This window comes from Carcharodon carcharias, chromosome 11 (genome assembly GCF_017639515.1).
Source record: "Carcharodon carcharias isolate sCarCar2 chromosome 11, sCarCar2.pri, whole genome shotgun sequence".
NCBI classification, from domain to species: Eukaryota; Metazoa; Chordata; class Chondrichthyes; order Lamniformes; family Lamnidae; genus Carcharodon; species Carcharodon carcharias.
The window spans coordinates 53,498,439-53,515,885 of record NC_054477.1 but is presented as its reverse complement, the minus strand read 5'-3'; the positions used below and the strand labels follow the sequence as shown (position 1 = coordinate 53,515,885).

The window sequence follows — 17,447 nt, the reverse complement described above, 5'->3', positions numbered from 1 at the left end:
AGGTATTTTTCCACAGAAAAGGAAAAGGGAGACTCATTGATCGCCAAGTGACTAGTTTCATGGCAGCACTGGAAAGGACTTTGCAGCAGGTTGCCTCATGGTCTCTACTCAAATGTTCCCACATGATTTGCATTAATTTCTGATGATTTATAAAACTGTGGCCCAAGTTCTCTCCCACACGAAGTCACAAAGCAATTCTCATGCAGCTCCAGAGAGGTCTAGCCCCTTTGATAAAGAATCTTTTAACATATGTCCTGGTATGCACCTCCGCTCTTATAACTTCATTCAAGAAAGTCAATCTTTCAGCTATTATGCCACTGTTCTGTTGATCTCCCTTATAAAATCACTTTATTGTACTGCCTCTCTCCTGAGGGTGCTTGGCTCAGTTGGGAGCCTCTGGGCCAAAATGTTGTGGATTTGAATACTACATCACGACCTGAGCTCAGATTTAGGCTGACACTACTGTACAGGAAATTCTCCTGGTGTCTTAGCCAATATTTCTCCACACCAAATTCTACCAAAAAACAGATCATTCATCTCAGTGCTTTTTCGGGACATCACAGGCTTAGAACAGCAACTGCTTTTTGCCCATGCAGAACACGGTGTCAGCCTTGACTAAGAGGTAGCACTCCTGCCTCCATGATAGAAGTCATGGGCTCAAGTTCCACTCAAAGGAAAAGAGTGTATAATCAAGGCTTGCACTTCAGTGTATTTCTGAATTATTAGCACTTTTTTAATATGAGACATGAATATGAGGCCCCATTTGCCCTCTCAGGTGGATGTAAAAATCTCATGGCACTATTTGAAAACGACCAGTGGCATTCTCCATACGTACTCCCCAACAGTGATCCCTAAGTAATACAGCTAAGACAGATCATCTGGTAATTTATCTTATTGGTATTTCTGGGATCTTGTTCTGTGCAAATTAGCTGCAGTGCATCTTACATTATAACAGTTACTACAGTGGCTTGTTCGAAATTAACAATATGCCTTATATATAACATACACAGATATAAAATCAGCTTGAAATAGGTAGAGGAATTAAGCAAAAAATATAATATTTACTTATCAGCATGTTTCCCGCCAAAGGAAGGAAGCATTATTGGATCTAGTCTTGGGGAATGAAATGCATTAAGTGGAGAAATGTTATAGTGAAGGAGCTTCTCAGGAACAGCGATCAGAGTATCATAAGGTTTACATTAATAATGGAGAAGAACAAAGAAGCAATCTAGAATAAAAATACTTAACTGGAGAAGAGCTAACCTCAGCAAATTGAGGAGGAATACCTTCAGTTCAAGAAGTCAGCACCTTCTCAAGGGCAATTAGAGATAGGCAATAAATGTTGGCCGTGTCAATGTTGGCCATATCAGCGACACATACATTTCATCAATGAATAAAAAGTATTTTTGATAAGAGGATAGGAAACGGCAGCGCAGTTGGCGATGCATACATGGACCTTCAAAAATAGTTTAAGAGTAGATAAGTTTGTTAGAAAAACTGAAACCCGTGGGATAAATGACACAGAAGCAACATGGATACAAAATTGGCTAAGAGATAAAGAATAGAAAGTTGTGGCGAAACGCTGTTTTTTAAGACTGGAGGGAGGTGTACAATTACATTCCCCAAGGTCCAATGCAGTTTTTGATATACAATGGTGATTTGAACTTAGAGGTCCATGGCACAATTTTGAAATCTAACAGATGACACAGGACTTGCAAGTATAGCAAACAATGAGGAAGATAGCAATAGACTTCAAAAGGACATAAATAGCCTGGTGGAATGGGCAGGCACATGCAGATGAAATTCAATGCAGAAAAGTATGAGATGATGTACTGCCTCTCCTCATTTTACAACAAAATGCAAGTTAAATGGTACAATTTTAAAGGGATACAAGAACAGAGAGACCTGTGCGTTTCTGCACAAAGTTTTTTAAAGTGGCAGGCTGGGTTAACCAAGCATGTAATAAAGAACATGGGGGGTGCTAGGTTTTATGAATAGAGACAGACAAAAGCCAGGAAGTTATGCAAAACCTACATAAAACACTTTTGTGTTTGCCCCTCAATGTAGTCCTGTGTCCAATTTGGACATCACACTTTAAGGAGGGCGTAAAGGCTTTGGAGAGGACACAGGAGAGGTTGACTAGCATGGTTCCAGGGATGAGGGATTAGTTTTATGGACAGATTTTTGTAGTTAGTGTTATTCTCCTTAAAGCAAAGAAGTTTAAGAGGAGATTTGATAGAAGTGTTTAAAATCATGAAGAGCTGAGATAGAGTAAATAAAGATAAACTATTTCCAATGGCTGAAGGAGTGATAACCCAAGAGCACACATTTAAGGTGATTGGAAAATGAACCAGAGATAGCATGAGGAGAAACTTGTTTACATAACGAGTGGCTAGGATTTGGAGTGCACTGCCTGATGGTGTAGTGAGACAGATTCAACAGTAGCTTTCAAAAGGAGATTAGATAAAGACTTGAAGGGGAAATAACACTGTAGGGTTATGGGGAAAGAGCCAGGGAATGGGATTAACTGTTTGCTCTCAGAAAGAGCTAGAGCAGATTCAATGGGCTGAAAGGCCTCCTTCTGTGCTGTACTATTCTATGATAATTCTCCAAAATTACTGTTTAATATATTCTCCTGCAGAAACTTGGAATTGTAATCTAGAGAAATTCATAATCCATATTACTTTTAAGTATTATTTTCACAGAATTCTGGAAGTAATTATTATGTTTCATGCCCTTGTTAAACTCGCTTCCATGCTCTAGTACTGCAAAACATTTGCTGTGCACTTCCAGAACAAAAAGTTCAGTAAGTAAAACATTCCATGACACGTTACAGAGAAGTAGTTCTCCCAGTGTCTAGACCCTCAATCAACATCACAAAAGAAACAGATTACCTGGTCATTATCTAATTGCTACTTGTGGGACATTGGTGTCCCTAAATTGGATGAGACATTTCCCTACATTATAACAGAGCTTCTATTCAAAAAGTACTTAACCAACTGCACAGGGCTTTCAGACAAACTGAGTTTGCGAAAGGTGCCCTTTGAGCAAGTTCTCTACCTTCCTCATTCATATAATCTTATTTATTAAAGTACCTTTTCCTCATTCAGATGAATTCCACTGATCTCAAAGTCAAACATAAACAGTTCTGCGACTCTCCTGTAATTTGAAAAATCAAATATAATTGAGCTTCATCAAGGTTAAAGTGACAATTTTTAAAAAGTGAAATATTATGGCATTATTTCCCAATTAGATAAAATTTAACACTTCAATTTTAGTTAAAGTAATTACCGGCACACAAGTACCTGTTACAGATGCTCTGTGGGATATGTTAACGAATACACCGGTCAGAGTTAAGATGGTACACCACAATCTGAGGTGGCGAAAGACAGCTGTTTGAGGCTTCCAAGAGAAGGGTAGTATCCTTCATTTCCCAAGCTATCTGATTGACAGTTTAGTACTTAGTACACAGAGAGATTAGTCCACATTTTCCTGAAAACTGGCACCACTGTAATGCCAATCTGTGGCATAAGTGGCTTCTGCCAATACTTTCGCCATACTAAAATCTCCCAGGACTTCAGTCGCTCTGTCATTATGCTCACTGAAATACTCAAAACAAATTCTAGTACCTTCACTCCACCAGTATCAACGGTGATTGCGAGCTTACTGAAGTAACCAGGTCATTTACAGATTGTTTCAATATTAGTCATCAGCTATTAAGGCCAAGTCTCTAAAGTTCATTGTAATTAGTCCATCATCCTCTAGCTAGAGTTGACAGGTGACCTTTTGTTTAAAAGTCCAAGTTTAGAGAAAGAAAGTTGCCATTGTTGTTTGATGTACTAAGGAAGGTAGGGAAATAAAAATCTCAATATTTAAACAGCGTTTTGTTCATTATTCAATCACATGTAAATAAGACCACTAATTGGTTTAAAGTTTATGTCATATTCAAAGGGAGACACATATGACATATTCCAGTAGCCAGTGTACTGTTATAATTGCTGGGTCATTCTAATAGTTACCTAGATATTAGGCAGAAAAAGGTATACCCCAAATCAAAGGGAGGTAAGGTTCACTTTGAGGGGTGTCCAGTGACTTTGAACAGAGGAGTATCTATTGTGATAACCCAGATGTGTCCACGGACTGTCTACTGTCAAGCTGTAGTGTTTCCATAACATAGACCTGTCAGTACACTGAATTTCAGCCCTGTATTTTATTTTTAGGCATAAAATTTTAAGATTTTCTCAGATTTTGGGTGAAAGGGAATTGGGGAACAGAATATAAAAATACCTTGTATCTGGATCCAGGGAATCCATGGCTTCTTTATCATTCAATAAGTTTTTCAAACTATTACAAAGTTCAATATTAGTGTTCAACCTAAAAAGGATAAACATAACTCACTGTGAATGTTACAAAAAAGGCAGAAAAAATGCAAAATGTATTTGATATTAGTGCCACCCAGTGGGCCATCTTTGAACAGGGTCTATTGCTTCAGCGAGCAGTGACTGGCTATATTTCAGATCTGTATGCTGTGTGAAATGAATGTATTGTTGGTGCAGACTTCCATCAGACACCATTACTTCAATCGCTGCTTGATTAGTTGTTGCTGCTCCTGGAGGATCAGTCCTTAAGTTCTCTATGAAGATTCCACTGCGCTGTGCACAAACACTTTTGGTGGCAGACTCAAACATGGTACTCCACAAGACTGATTACTGCCATAGTTAGCATCTGGGAGAACCTCCAACTAAAATTTGATATTCGCACTAGTGGGTCAGCACTTCTCTCATCAAGTAACAGACCCACTACCTCAGTTGCTCCAAGAATATGAACTCTTCAGTTGATTTGATCGCAAACTGCTGCTGCTCAGAAGTCTCCAAGCACTGTTCTCCAGAAAAAAAATGGTTTCCTTTGCATATTGGCCTCCATGTTTTCCAGCCAGAGGAGTGGTGAATCCCAATTTGCTTATCAATGTATATTTCCCCTAACAGCAGCACCAGAATTAAGAGTTAACAAATAACCCCTCAAAATATACTGCAAAATGGCACAAAGAAGAATGAGTTTCTATAAACCAAAAATATACACCGCTGGCACCATTACATGGAAAAATTGAAGTGTATGGGTCTGTCAAGGTTTAAAAATAAGGCAAAGATGACACTTTGAGCACTGACAAAAAGCAACAGTCAAATTGCCCAGCTAAACAGAGTTGATACAGTAGAATCTGCCCCAGTCAGAGTATATGTCTTATGCCCAAAATCTAAATAAATATATACTGCATCAATATTTTGTGCGCATTTTAAAACAGCTTCAGTTACAAACACAATAAATAATGGAGACATTCAAACATTGAGAATATCAGTGGGAAAGAATAGGATTCAAATAGCCTGTTTTAGATTGCCTATTACATATCAATTTAGTATGTAAGGCATGCATTTGCTTGAACTCATAAGAAGCTGTAGTACTCATTATTCTTGTAGGTGATAATATGATAGGTATTTCAATATCACTGATGTCAATTTCCTGATGCAGTCTGGGACACACAATAACTGCCACTTGATCATTGTTACCTGATTTTTTCCACTTGCATTATTCGCACCATATCTAATGTCCAAAATAAGCACATTAGAAAAATTCCACAATACCATGATTAAATTTGTCTATTGGACTGTCTCATGTGCCTTTTCACACGTTAATTGAAGCTTTTAACACTTGTAAGCCTCAGCCTTTCCCAAACCCTGGGGATGGGCTTGATATTTTTAACTAGAGCTTTCACTGAGCTGAACTGAATTGCGCAACATAATACGTAAGATATTTCTAGGCAGTGATAATCATTTGCTGTCAAGTTGCTCTCTTTACTACATTGATCACCATGTTTAAACAATCAAAAGAGAATACGAAATGCAACACATAAATGCAAGCGCTAGAACTGAGAGACATTAGCGAACGAGGTCTAAAATAAAGGTGTCCAAATTGGGGCATGGCAAGGTTATCTGGGTTGGGGAGGGAGGGATGGCTGGAGAATGAGGACAGACTGGCCAAGATCAAGAGCCAGATGCACCATCATGAAGCCAGTGGAAGATATGTGCAGCAGCATCAGTAGATTTTGCGTTTTGCCAGCACTTTCACCTCACACACTCTCCAGCCCCAATAACCTCACTAATCCCCCAGTTTGGGGGCTTTTGCTTTACACCTCCTTCATTAGTGCCTTATACTTTTGGTAGTTGGAACAGAAAGAAGCACTTTGCATTTATGTACTGCTATTTATGCTCTTCAGATGTCCCAAAAGATCTCACAGCCAAATGAACTGCTTTTGAAATGTTGTCACTTACTCTGTAGAAGAATGTGGTAGTTAAATTGCACATGGAAAGATCCCCTAAACAGCAATGAAATTAACGTATTTATGGATGTTTGAATTTCTGCCAATTTCCACAGTGGGTATTAGACCAATTGAGTTGCTTCTCACAAGCTAAAACTCCACTAAAATCTCCTCACAATGTCTTTCCTCTGGTTTTCTGAGGTTACATCCATTAATGTGGCACCTGATTTCCATTTGAAAGGAGAGAACATTTAAGCTGTTGGCTAGGTAAGGCATCCAATCCCTGTGTCATTGAAAGTAGATAAATATTCCAAACTTTTCAATTTGTCCTGATTTCTGAAGCCACTGGGATCAGGGACCTATTGCCTCACATTATCTTGGAGGCCACGGATCTTAGAATAAGTTTGGTTGCGGGGGGGCGGTTTAGGGCCTAAATAGGACATGAATCCCCAAAACTCAACAAAAAAAAAAATTAGGAACCTCTGGTCTAGAGTAAACATTCAACAATTAATTGAGTTTTTCCCCATAGCACAGGTCAAATCAACGTGTGGGATTGAGTCACAGCTCAGAAGGTTCCACTGACCACTGCTGGAAATGCATATTCAGACAACAAGGATAAAGTTGCATTCATTTAGAATGCCCCATATTATTGAAAAATCCAAAACCCTTTGTTCATAAGAACAGTTACTTGACTGAAGGGCCAACATTAGATACAAAACCACACCTCAAGTGTAGGCCAGCTTTAGCTGCTGCTTTCAGGTGTGGAGTAATGGCTTTGTTTATCTTTTGATTTTCTGCAATTACACAGAAATAGTATTTAATTTGCACAAATAAGTCTTGCATTGTCAATTCTGAAAACATACTTTTCCACCGCTGTGCCAATGGTCATACAGGTGATCTCCGCAGCTTCTCGGAATGAAGGGTCTGGGTGTGCGACCTTAACAAAATCTGCCTAGTATGAAAAATACAGTAATGAGTGACAAAATCATGTTACTTTTCCATTAGTTGGAATTACTTATTTCTCTAGAAATATGCAATCAGTAATTTCATAACCCAATGTTAAAAAGATATCAGGCTCATCATTTTGAAGTTCCAATCAACTTGCAAATTTAAATTTCTCATACGTACAGACTTCTGCAGAAAGAAAGATATTAATAAATACCATTATCCCAACAAACTGCCTGTACACGGAGAGCCACAGAAAGCATATTGTATACAGGGCATAGCAAACGGGTGTCATTTCCTAAAATAACATGCCACAAAACCCAACAATGTATCATCAGCCCTGTTCAGGTACACACTTCCCATGAAATCAAATTCAGGTCATAATGTTGATTTTACTTGGGAAGTCATATGCAGAAATAAAATGAAATTGCGACAGGAAAACAGAGGATCCAAAAAGTAATACACCAAAAGTTTTAACCCAGCAATAAAATCAATGCAAAATATAAAAAAATTAAGCAAGTCTAAATAGTAAAACTTAATGAAGGTTAAACAAACTTTACTCAGACACTTAAAAGGGAAGTACAAGATTCTATGCCCCAATTCCTGGCAAGGTCGCTATTCCAAACAGTTCAAGACTAAATGCAACACGTTCTTCCAAACAGCAGGTAATAGCTAGTATGTGGTCGCTGATAAAAAAAAACATTTTAAAACAGTACTCTGTAGAGCTAATGATGGTGGCATACATCAATTTGTGAATTTTTTTTATTAATTCATGGGATGTAGGTGTCTCTGGCTAGGCCAGCATTTACTGCCCATCCCTAATTATCCTTGAGAAGATGGTGGTGAGCTGCCTTCTTGAACCACTGCAGTCCATGTGGTGCAGTCCATGTACACTCACAGAGCTGTTAGGGAAGGAGTTCCAGGATATTGACCCAGCGACAGTGAAGGAACGGCGATATATTTCCATGTCAGGATGGTGAGTGGCTTGGAGGGGAACTTTCAGGTGGTGGTGTTCCCATGTATCTGCTGCCCTTGTCCTTTTAGATGGTAGCGGTTGTAGGTTTGGAAGGTGCTGTCTAAGAAGCTTTATTCATAGTTGTCTATCCAATACAGCATCCTGTGTAATGTGGTACAACAAGGGTGCAAGATGTATTTTCATACATGTTTCAAATAATTTACTAACATACATATTGTGTAGCTACAGACTCAAATTGGTATGGTAAAAAGGAAGAGAACCGATCGTGGGGGAATTCCACAATCGTATTGCCACTGAATGTTATGCGGAGGCAGTTACATTCTCTCAGTAACTGCCTGATGTTTATATGGTGCAAATGCTACTTGCCACTTATCAGTCCAAGTCTGATTGTTATCAAAGTCTTGCTGAATGCAGATATAAACTGCGTCACTTTGTAAATGGAACTTAACAGTGTGCAATCATCAGCAAACATCTCCACTTCTGACCTTATGATGGAGGGAAGGTCATGAGGAAGCAGTTGAAGATGGTTGGGCCAAGGACATTGCCCTGAGGAACCCTTGCAGCAATGCCCTGGGGCCAAGATGATTGACCTCCAACAACTACTGCTATCTTCCTTTGTGCTAGATATGAAGCCAACCAGTGGAGTTTTCCTCCTGATTCCCACTGACTTTACCAGGACTCCTTGATGCCATACCTAGTTAAATGCTGCCTTAATGTCAAGGGCAGTCACTCTCACCTCGCCTCCGGAATTCAGGTTGTGTCCATATTTGGATCAAGGCTGTAAATGGAGCCTAGCAGCCTTAGCAGAAGCCAAACTGAGCATTGATGAGCAGGTTAGTGGTGATTTAGATCCACTTAATAGCACTGTTGATAAACACTTTTATTAAAAATCGCTAACCGATATCAGCAAACTTCCAAAATATTGCATAGATATCCATAAGGCAACTGTAGAGTGCAGTCAGGAATTAGACTGACATTCTACATTCAATTGAATTAACTACACACAAAAAAACTTGCTTCTATATAGTGCCTTTTACAACCTCAGGATGCCTCAAAGCACTTTACAGCCATTTTTAAGGTGTAATCATAATGTAGTCATAATAATGTTGTAATATGGTCAGTTTTTCAATTAAGAAACAAAATGGCTTTACAGAAGAAAATACAACTTCACAAAGCAGCCTAAGTACATAGTCAACTTTAATGTCTCCTTCAGTTTTACTAGCTTAATTGTTAATACTTCCACATTTCAGAACAAACAATTTGAAAAACTAAAAGTGGCTCTTCTTGAATGCCAAGTTTACTATTACAGGAGCTTTCCTCCTGCAAACGAATTTTCACTTTAATTGCAATGTCAAGTACATTTTTGATCAAAAGTAAGGCAAAACTAATTTAACTATAAAATCATTGGCTGCCAAAGTTGGAAGTTATATGAGTAATAAAAAGTTCTCTACTTACCAGATCAGCAACTCGACAAAGACAGTCCGAAAGTCTGTCAAAGATCTGAACAACCTGAGGACCAGGTGGTGTTCTGCAGGCTTGCTCCACTAACTGTTCAGTTTCTTTTAATGCATTTTCTTGAGCCACCTGAAATCCTACTGGGGAACTCAGCTCATGTACACCAAAAAGGCCCTTAACAAAAAAAATAGGAAACTTCAGTTCATAGCATGCATTTATATAATGTTTCTCATGATCATAGGATAGCACAAAGGACTTTACAACATATAAAGTATTTTTGAAGTGTAGCCATTGTTGTAGTATAGAAGTGCAGCAATTTGGACACAGCAAGTTCACACAAACAACATTGTGTTAACGACCAAACAATCTGTTTCTGTAATGTTGATTGAAGGATAAAGATTGACCAGGACACCAGGTTAACTCCACGGCTGTTGCCAACGCCGAGCATACGCAGTCACCATCCTTACTGGGGCAATGAGCAGCCGGGCGTATGCACAGCCGCCATCTTTATAGGGGATAATATGCAACACAAACCCAGCTTATATACTTCAAGAACTACATACCATACATCAAAATAAAGTGGCTGCCAGTACTTTGCAAAACCATATTTCGTTCTGCAAAGTCATTAGTTCATTGATCCTTCTTAAACAGAAGAGATTTGAGAACATGACTATGCAGATGTTTTCAGGCAGGATTCTGCCCCTTTGCTAAACTACTAGAATTAATGAGTTCAGTACAACGTTGCAACAGTTTTCGTTCCTGTCTTGACTGAATTTTTCAGATCATTGAATATTTAGCGACATACGTTCACAGTGCTTATAAATTGAGGAGCGACAGAAATCATTAAAGTGAGTCGAAATTCTGGATTCTCCATCACTCCTCATAAAGTACTGTAACACTTTCTCCAAGTGTCAATAAAATTAATTGGCAGGTTGCTTGGAATTTTGAGCTCAAACGTGATGTATGGGACCCATGGTATTCACAAACTAAGAACACATTGCAATAACCGAGTTAGAAAGCAAAATGAGTTGGTGTGCTGGGTAAACTAATGTGTGCATATAATCGATTTCTGCGCAGACAGGTATCAGTGGCCATCTTGTACGGCCATATGGCATTGGCAGGAGACAGTGCAACTCCCCTGCTCCTCTTCAAAATAGAACAATAGGATCTTTTACATCCACCTGAGCGGGAAAATTGGCCCTCTGTTTAACAGCACCTCTGACAGCCTAGATTTTTATGCTCAAGTCTCTGGAATGAGATTAGAACCCAGAACCTAACTCAGAGGTGAGAGTGCTACCAACTGAACCATGGTTGACACCTCTGTGAAAAATTAACATTTCTCAACACATCATAGAACTCAGAGTTACAATACTTGTTCATCGAAAGAAGTAGTCTACACTGGGACATAAAATTTAGCCCAGCACAGATTGAAACTTAACTGGGAAATTGAAGGATTAACGCAGACAGACTACAAAACATTTGGACTAAACCTTCATTGTACGATGTTAAAGACAAAGTTGGAAAAACTGACATTCAGGTGGCCCAACCATGAACGTTTGCAGTTATTAAAAAAAAATGAATATATAGAGCACCTGATCACATCATTCAGAGATGTATCAAAAATACTTCATAAACAATGAAGTAAGTGGAGTAATTTAAATAGGTAAACAGCCAATTTGGACACAATATGATCCAGGATGAAGCAATGGATAGAGTGAAAATTCAGAGGGAGCTGGTGCTGGAAAGGTTTGCTCTACTTAGGGTAGATAAGTCACCTGGTCTGGATGACTTGCATTCCAGGTTGCTGAAAGAAGTGGGGATGGAGATAGCGGAAGGGCTTGTCATAATCTTTCAAGCCTCTCTAGATAAAGGGGAGGTGTCTGGGGATTGGAGAGTAGCAAATGTGACTCTCTTTCCAAGAAAGGATACAAGAACAGTCTGGTTAGTTTAACATCGAAGGGAGTAAGGTTTTAGAAATAATAATGGGGGGGAGAATCAACAGGCACTTAGAAAGATTTGAATTAATTAAGGAGATCCAGCACAGATTTGTCAAAGACAGATCATGCTTGACTAATCTAATTGAATTTTTTAATGAAGTAACAGAGAAAGTTGATAAACGGAATGCAGTGGATGTTGTCTATAAGGATTTTTGGAAAACATTCAACAAAGAACCATATGATAAGCTGAATAACAAAACTGAGGCTAATAGAATCGGAGGGTGTGTCCAGCTGAGTAAAAAGTCACCTTGAAAACAGAAAACAGCAAATTGTGTAAATGATTATTTTCCAACTGAAGAATGGTAGACAGTGGTGTTCCCCAAGGGTCAGTGCTAGGACCACAGCTTTTTTTTTTGCTATATCTTGGATCTTTGAATAGAGAGTAGAATTTCAAAATTTGAAAAGCTGGGATTATTCTCCTCAAGAGGTTGAGAGGGAACTTGATAGGTGCTTAAAATCATGATGGATCTAGACAGGATAGGGAGAAACCGCTCCCATTGGAGAAGCTATCGAGAACTGGAAGACATTGGTTTAAAGGTGAACGGCAATGGAGGAAAGAGCAACAAGAGGAAAACTTACTTCAAATGCAGTGAATGATAAGGATCAGGAATGTATTGCCTGAGAATGTGGTGAAGGCAGAGTCAATCGTGGCTTTGAAAAGGGTATTGGATTATATGAATGGAAAAGATTTGCAAGGAAATGGCAGAGGGGTATGGGACTAGCTGAGTTGCTCTTGCAGAGAGCCAGCACATAGGTGACAGGCCAAGTGGTGTCCTATTGTGATTCTAGAATTCCAACAATGCAGCATTCCTCAGCACTGTACTGAAATGTCAACCACAATTGTATGTAAATGAACATGGCCGTCTCTTTTACTGTGTTAAACACATTTCAAAATTGCTGAATTATGTTTACGAAAATAATTTAATTTTAAAATAACCACAGTTTGCAACCAAGGCTCATTGTACAAAGTCGTTTCTTGCCCTGCTAACTTCAGACCACAAACTTAAACTGAATACTATAGGCTCATACAATGAGGTAGCAACAACCAATAGAAATGCCTCTTCCTGGAGCATGTGCGACTAGATCAATTAATAACAGACTCGCTTTTGAGTCAGAAGCTTGAGGGGACATTTTTCTGAAATGCTGAGGACATTCCCTGGGCTGACGAAGTTAAAGCAAGGTTGATATTCTAATGGTTCAGGAGATCAGTGATACTATTAGGTGGTAACCAGCCCGACATAGCGTCTCAAACAGAATCACCAGGAAACAAATTAGCTGGCCGTTCACGTCTGGGATCTTGCTGTGTAGAACATAGCTGCTGTACCGACCAGCCTGAACGTGAACAGTTTAACCGGCACCAAAAGAACTCACCACGTTCTTCCCAAATAAATCCGCCTTCCTCCTCGGTCTGGCATTGAAGGCCGCTCCGACCGGAGACCACGAAGTGGAGACATTTCTGTACGTTTTTAAGCGACGACCTCGAATACATTTAAAGAGCATCAGTATCCTTCTGTTCAACATGTCCAGGAGCTCGCACACCGGCACTCACCACGTGACCTACACGTTAGCGACTTCCGCCATTGGAAATTACTGCGCCTGCGTGCGTTGGACAGCATTATGGGAGTTGGAGTTTTTCGCTCCCGGCGCTTTCTGAAACGGGGCATGCACGTAATCGAACGCCTGACCCGTAACCTAGCAACGGAGGAGGCAGGGCCTTGGCATTGACACGTTTCAGCGGGTCACGTGGCTGTGTGGGAGTGGGACCATTGTTATATTTGTAACAGCCGTGCAAAAGAGTGAAGGGAGAATTAGGATTTAGGGAAGATGAGGTGTTTGAAATGAGGGAGAATGAATCGTGTGTGGGGAGGTGAGGGACTGGAGAATGGATAAAAGCAAAAAACTGCGGATGCTGGAAATCCAAAACAAATAAAAATACCTGGAAAAACTCAGCAGGTCTGGCAATATCTGCGGAGAGGAACACGGTTAACGTTTCGAAACCGTATGATTCAACAGAACTAAGTAAAAATAGAAAAGAGGTGAAATATAAGCTGGTTTAAGGGGGGAGGGGGAGCTAGAGGGCCAGTGATAGGCGGAGATAACCAAAAGATGTAATAGACAAAAGCACAAAGAGGTGTTGAAATGGTGATATTATCTAAGGAATGTGCTAATTAAGGATAGAAAGCAGGACAAGCAAGGTACAGATAGCCCTAGTAGGGGTGGGGTGAAGGAATTGAAATAGGCTAAAAGGTAGAGATAAAACAATGGATGGAAATACATTTAAAAATAATGGAAATAGATGGGAAAAAAATCAATATAAATAATTGGGGGAAAAAGTGGGGGGGGTGGGGATGGAGGAGAGAGTTCATGATCTAAAATTGCTGAACTCAATATTCAGTCTGGAAGGCTGTAAAGTGCCTAGTTGGAAGATGAGGTGCTGTTCCTCCAGTTTGCGTTGAGCTTCACTGGAGCAATGCAACAGGCCAAGGACAGACATGTGGGGCTGGAAAATGTATGCCTGGGATTAGGGAGAGAGTGAGACTACAAAACTGTGAACTGGAGAGGATTTTGGGGGAAGAGAGGGGCAATTAGGACTTGCGAGAGAGACCAAGGTTTGGGGATCAGGGAAGAGGAGAAGCCTCGGGGAGAGTTGATGGAGGTAAGAGAGGCTGGGCTTGAGCAAGGAAATAGGCTCGACCTGGGAATTTATTTTCTGTAGAGTTGAGAGCAGCAACAACGTGGTTAGTGACAGAGGAGCAGCCAGTAAAGAAGAGATGAAGTAAACTTGGTAGTAAATGCGGACAGAGACTAATGATTCCCAGAAGAATATGGAGGAAGGGAGTTCCAGAACCCCCACCACCCTCTGGGTGAAAATATTGGGTTACAGGAGAGGGCGCCAGTACAGCTTCATCAGAATGATACCAGTCCTTATTAAAATATGAAGACAGGTTGCAAAACATTTGCGGGGGTTCACTTGCATTTAAATAGTTTATAGGTGACCTAACTGAGATGTTTGTAATGATGAAAGAATTTGGTAACAGAAACAGAATTACCTGGAAAAACTCAGCAGGTCTGGCAGCATCGGCGGAGAAGGAAAGAGTTGATGTTTCGAGTCCTCATGACCCTTCGACAGAACTAGGTGAATCCAAGGAAGGGGTGAAATATAAGCTGGTTTGGGGGGGTGTGGGGGGAGAGAAGTTGGGGGGGGTGGTGTGGTTGTAGGGACAAACGAGCAGTGATAGAAGCAGATCATCAAAAGATGTCACAGACCACAAAACAAAAGAACACATAGGTGTCGAGGTTGGTGAAATTATCTAAACGAATGTGCTAATTAAAAATGAATGGTAGGGCACTCAAGGTATTGCTCTAGTGGGGGTGGGGGGAGCATAAAAGATTTAAAAATATTTTAAAATAATGGAAATAGGTGGGAAAAAGAAAAATCTATATAATTTATTGGAAAAAAACAAAAGGAAGGGGGAAGAAACAGAAAGGGGGTGGGGATGGAGGAGGGAGGTCAAGACCTAAAGTTGTTGAATTCAATATTCAGTCCGGAAGGCTGTAAAGTGCCTAGTCGGAAGATGAGGTGTTGTTCCTCCAGTTTGCGTTGGGCTTCACTGGAACAATGCAGCAAGCCAAGGACAGACATGTGGGCAAGAGAGCAGGGTGGAATGTTGAAATGGCAAGCGACAGGGAGGTTTGGGTCATTCTTGCGGACAGACTGCAGGTGTTCTGCAAAGCGGTCGCCCAGTTTATGTTTGGTCTCTCCAATGTAGAGGAGACCGCATTGGGAGCAACGAATGCAGTAGACTAAGTTGGAAATGCAAGTGAAATGTTGCTTCACTTGAAAGGAGTGTTTGGGCCCTTGGACGGTCACCTGCTGAGTTTTTCCAGGTAATTCTGTTTTTGTTTTGGATTTCCAGCATCCGCAGTTTTTTGTTTTTAATCAAAGAATTTGGTAGTTTGGATACTAAGAAACAAATTCCCCTTGTGGGGGAATCCTGAACAAGGGGGTGAAATCAAGAACACTTTTTCTCACAGTGTAATGGAAATCTGTAACTCACAGAATGAGAAAATCATTCACATAGCACCGCTAGACTTGCATTGATTCCTGGTGGTCATGCTGCAGCCCACTATCTGGTGTCCCGCACAGCTTTCTTCACTGATATCATTGAAGGACAACAAGTGGGTTTTACAGGGTGCTGCCTGTTCCCGTGAATTAAAAGTCTACACAGTGCCAGTTCACAAATGAATTTCTTCCCCTTTGTGCTTTATGCTTACAGCCTACAATTTATTTTTCTCCTTCCTCTCACTTTTATCCCCTTAGAGTTGCTATGCTTTCTGCCTCACCACTCCATCCTGTGCCCATATTTTCCCCTCTACTTATTATCTCCACAATCTCTGGTTGCCTTGAACAAAATTTGTATCCCCTTGCTACTGCCTTATTCCTCGCACTTTTAATTGCTTATACCCCAAATGGACATGATCACCACCTATGGCTAGATCCCCTTTAATGCCTTCCTGACCATAATCAGGGAACCACTTGAATCTCTTCAGGCCACACTTCCACTTTTACCATGATTGCAGAAGCTTAGTAAGCAATTGCATGGCCATGGTCACAAATGTGACTATAAAGCTTTTGCCTATGATACCCTATTCCCACTGTTCCCACCACCATGATCCTCAACAATTGCTCCTATGTTCAACCAGGCTTCTCACCGCCATCCCAGCTCATCCACACACTAAGATCTCTCTTCCACCTACACTCCTTATCCTGCCTTTTACATTTCCACTCAAGTACTCCAAAACCTCAGGAAGTTCCTCTCTCACCATTCCTGCACCCAATGGCCCTCTTCCCCAATACGCCAATATTCTCCAACTCCCTAACATTCATTTTTCACTACTTCCTTTGACAATGTTCCAAAAGGACAAAGGAAACAACATATGCTTATCCACTGTCAACCTTCAAACTGACTTTAAAAAAAGACAAAATTCACTAAAAACTTAAAATAATTATTATTATAAATGAAGACACAGCACCGTCACTTGATTTCACACTTGCAGCCACCGGCTTAGATACTAACACTGCACATATCTTAGAGGATAGTTTGTGATAAGACACTGCATGAGTAGGCAGCCAGGGCAGGGAGCAGGATATCACAGAGGCCTTATCACTGGAAGGCAAGATCACACACTAGTTATGCTGCAGAGGACTCTGATGAGCATTTTGGTGGGTATGCCTACAGAAGAATACTAATGGGTATGTATAATAAAACCCTTGATGCGTTGGAAGCCTGCCAGAAAGCCTGTGATTACTGTCATGGAGTATGGTGGACTCCAGCACCAGCTTGTCACAGAGCTTGGTCAGATCTTGTAGCCTATCCTTTCCAGCATAGCCTGCATTTCCTGTGTGTCAGCCATGACTCTGCTGATAACACTCTCACTTCTAAGTTCGAAGGTTGTGGGTTCAAATCCAACTCCAGGACTTGAGCATGAGGACAGGCAAAGGCAACACAGAAGACAGACACTATGAGAATGCACAGGTAATTTTTTTGTTCTTTCATGGGATGTGGGCATCGCTAGCTAGACCAGCATTTTTATTGCCCATTCCTAATTGCCCTTGAAAAGGTTGTAGTGAGCTGCCGTTTTGAACTGCTGCAGTCCATATGGTGTAGGTACATTCACAGTTCTGTTAGGGAGGGAGTTCCAGGATTTTTACCCAAAGACAGTGAAGGAACAGCAAAGTAGTTCCAAGTCAGGATGGTGTCTG

At 40.5% G+C, this 17,447-nt stretch overlaps 1 protein-coding gene across 4 annotated transcripts in view; it reads right to left on the bottom strand.

Moving 5' to 3' along the window:
- mipepa (mitochondrial intermediate peptidase a) overlaps window positions 1-13,262 on the bottom strand; it is a 234,065-nt gene extending 220,803 nt beyond the window's left edge. For 3 of the 4 annotated variants that reach the window (XM_041200015.1, XM_041200016.1, XM_041200014.1), the window contains exons 1-5: window positions 13,055-13,247; window positions 9,687-9,860; window positions 7,174-7,262; window positions 4,288-4,374; window positions 3,096-3,159 (exon numbers count right to left, since the gene is read on the bottom strand). In XM_041200015.1, coding sequence (XP_041055949.1) covers window positions 3,096-3,159; window positions 4,288-4,374; window positions 7,174-7,262; window positions 9,687-9,860; window positions 13,055-13,204 — 564 coding nt within the window. In that variant the 5' untranslated portion in view covers window positions 13,205-13,247. Of the gene's footprint in view, window positions 1-3,095; window positions 3,160-4,287; window positions 4,375-7,173; window positions 7,263-9,686; window positions 9,861-13,054 lie in introns of all 4 variants that reach the window. The other variant, XM_041200012.1, reaches the window with a different exon arrangement.
- Window positions 13,263-17,447: the final 4,185 nt, after the last annotated feature.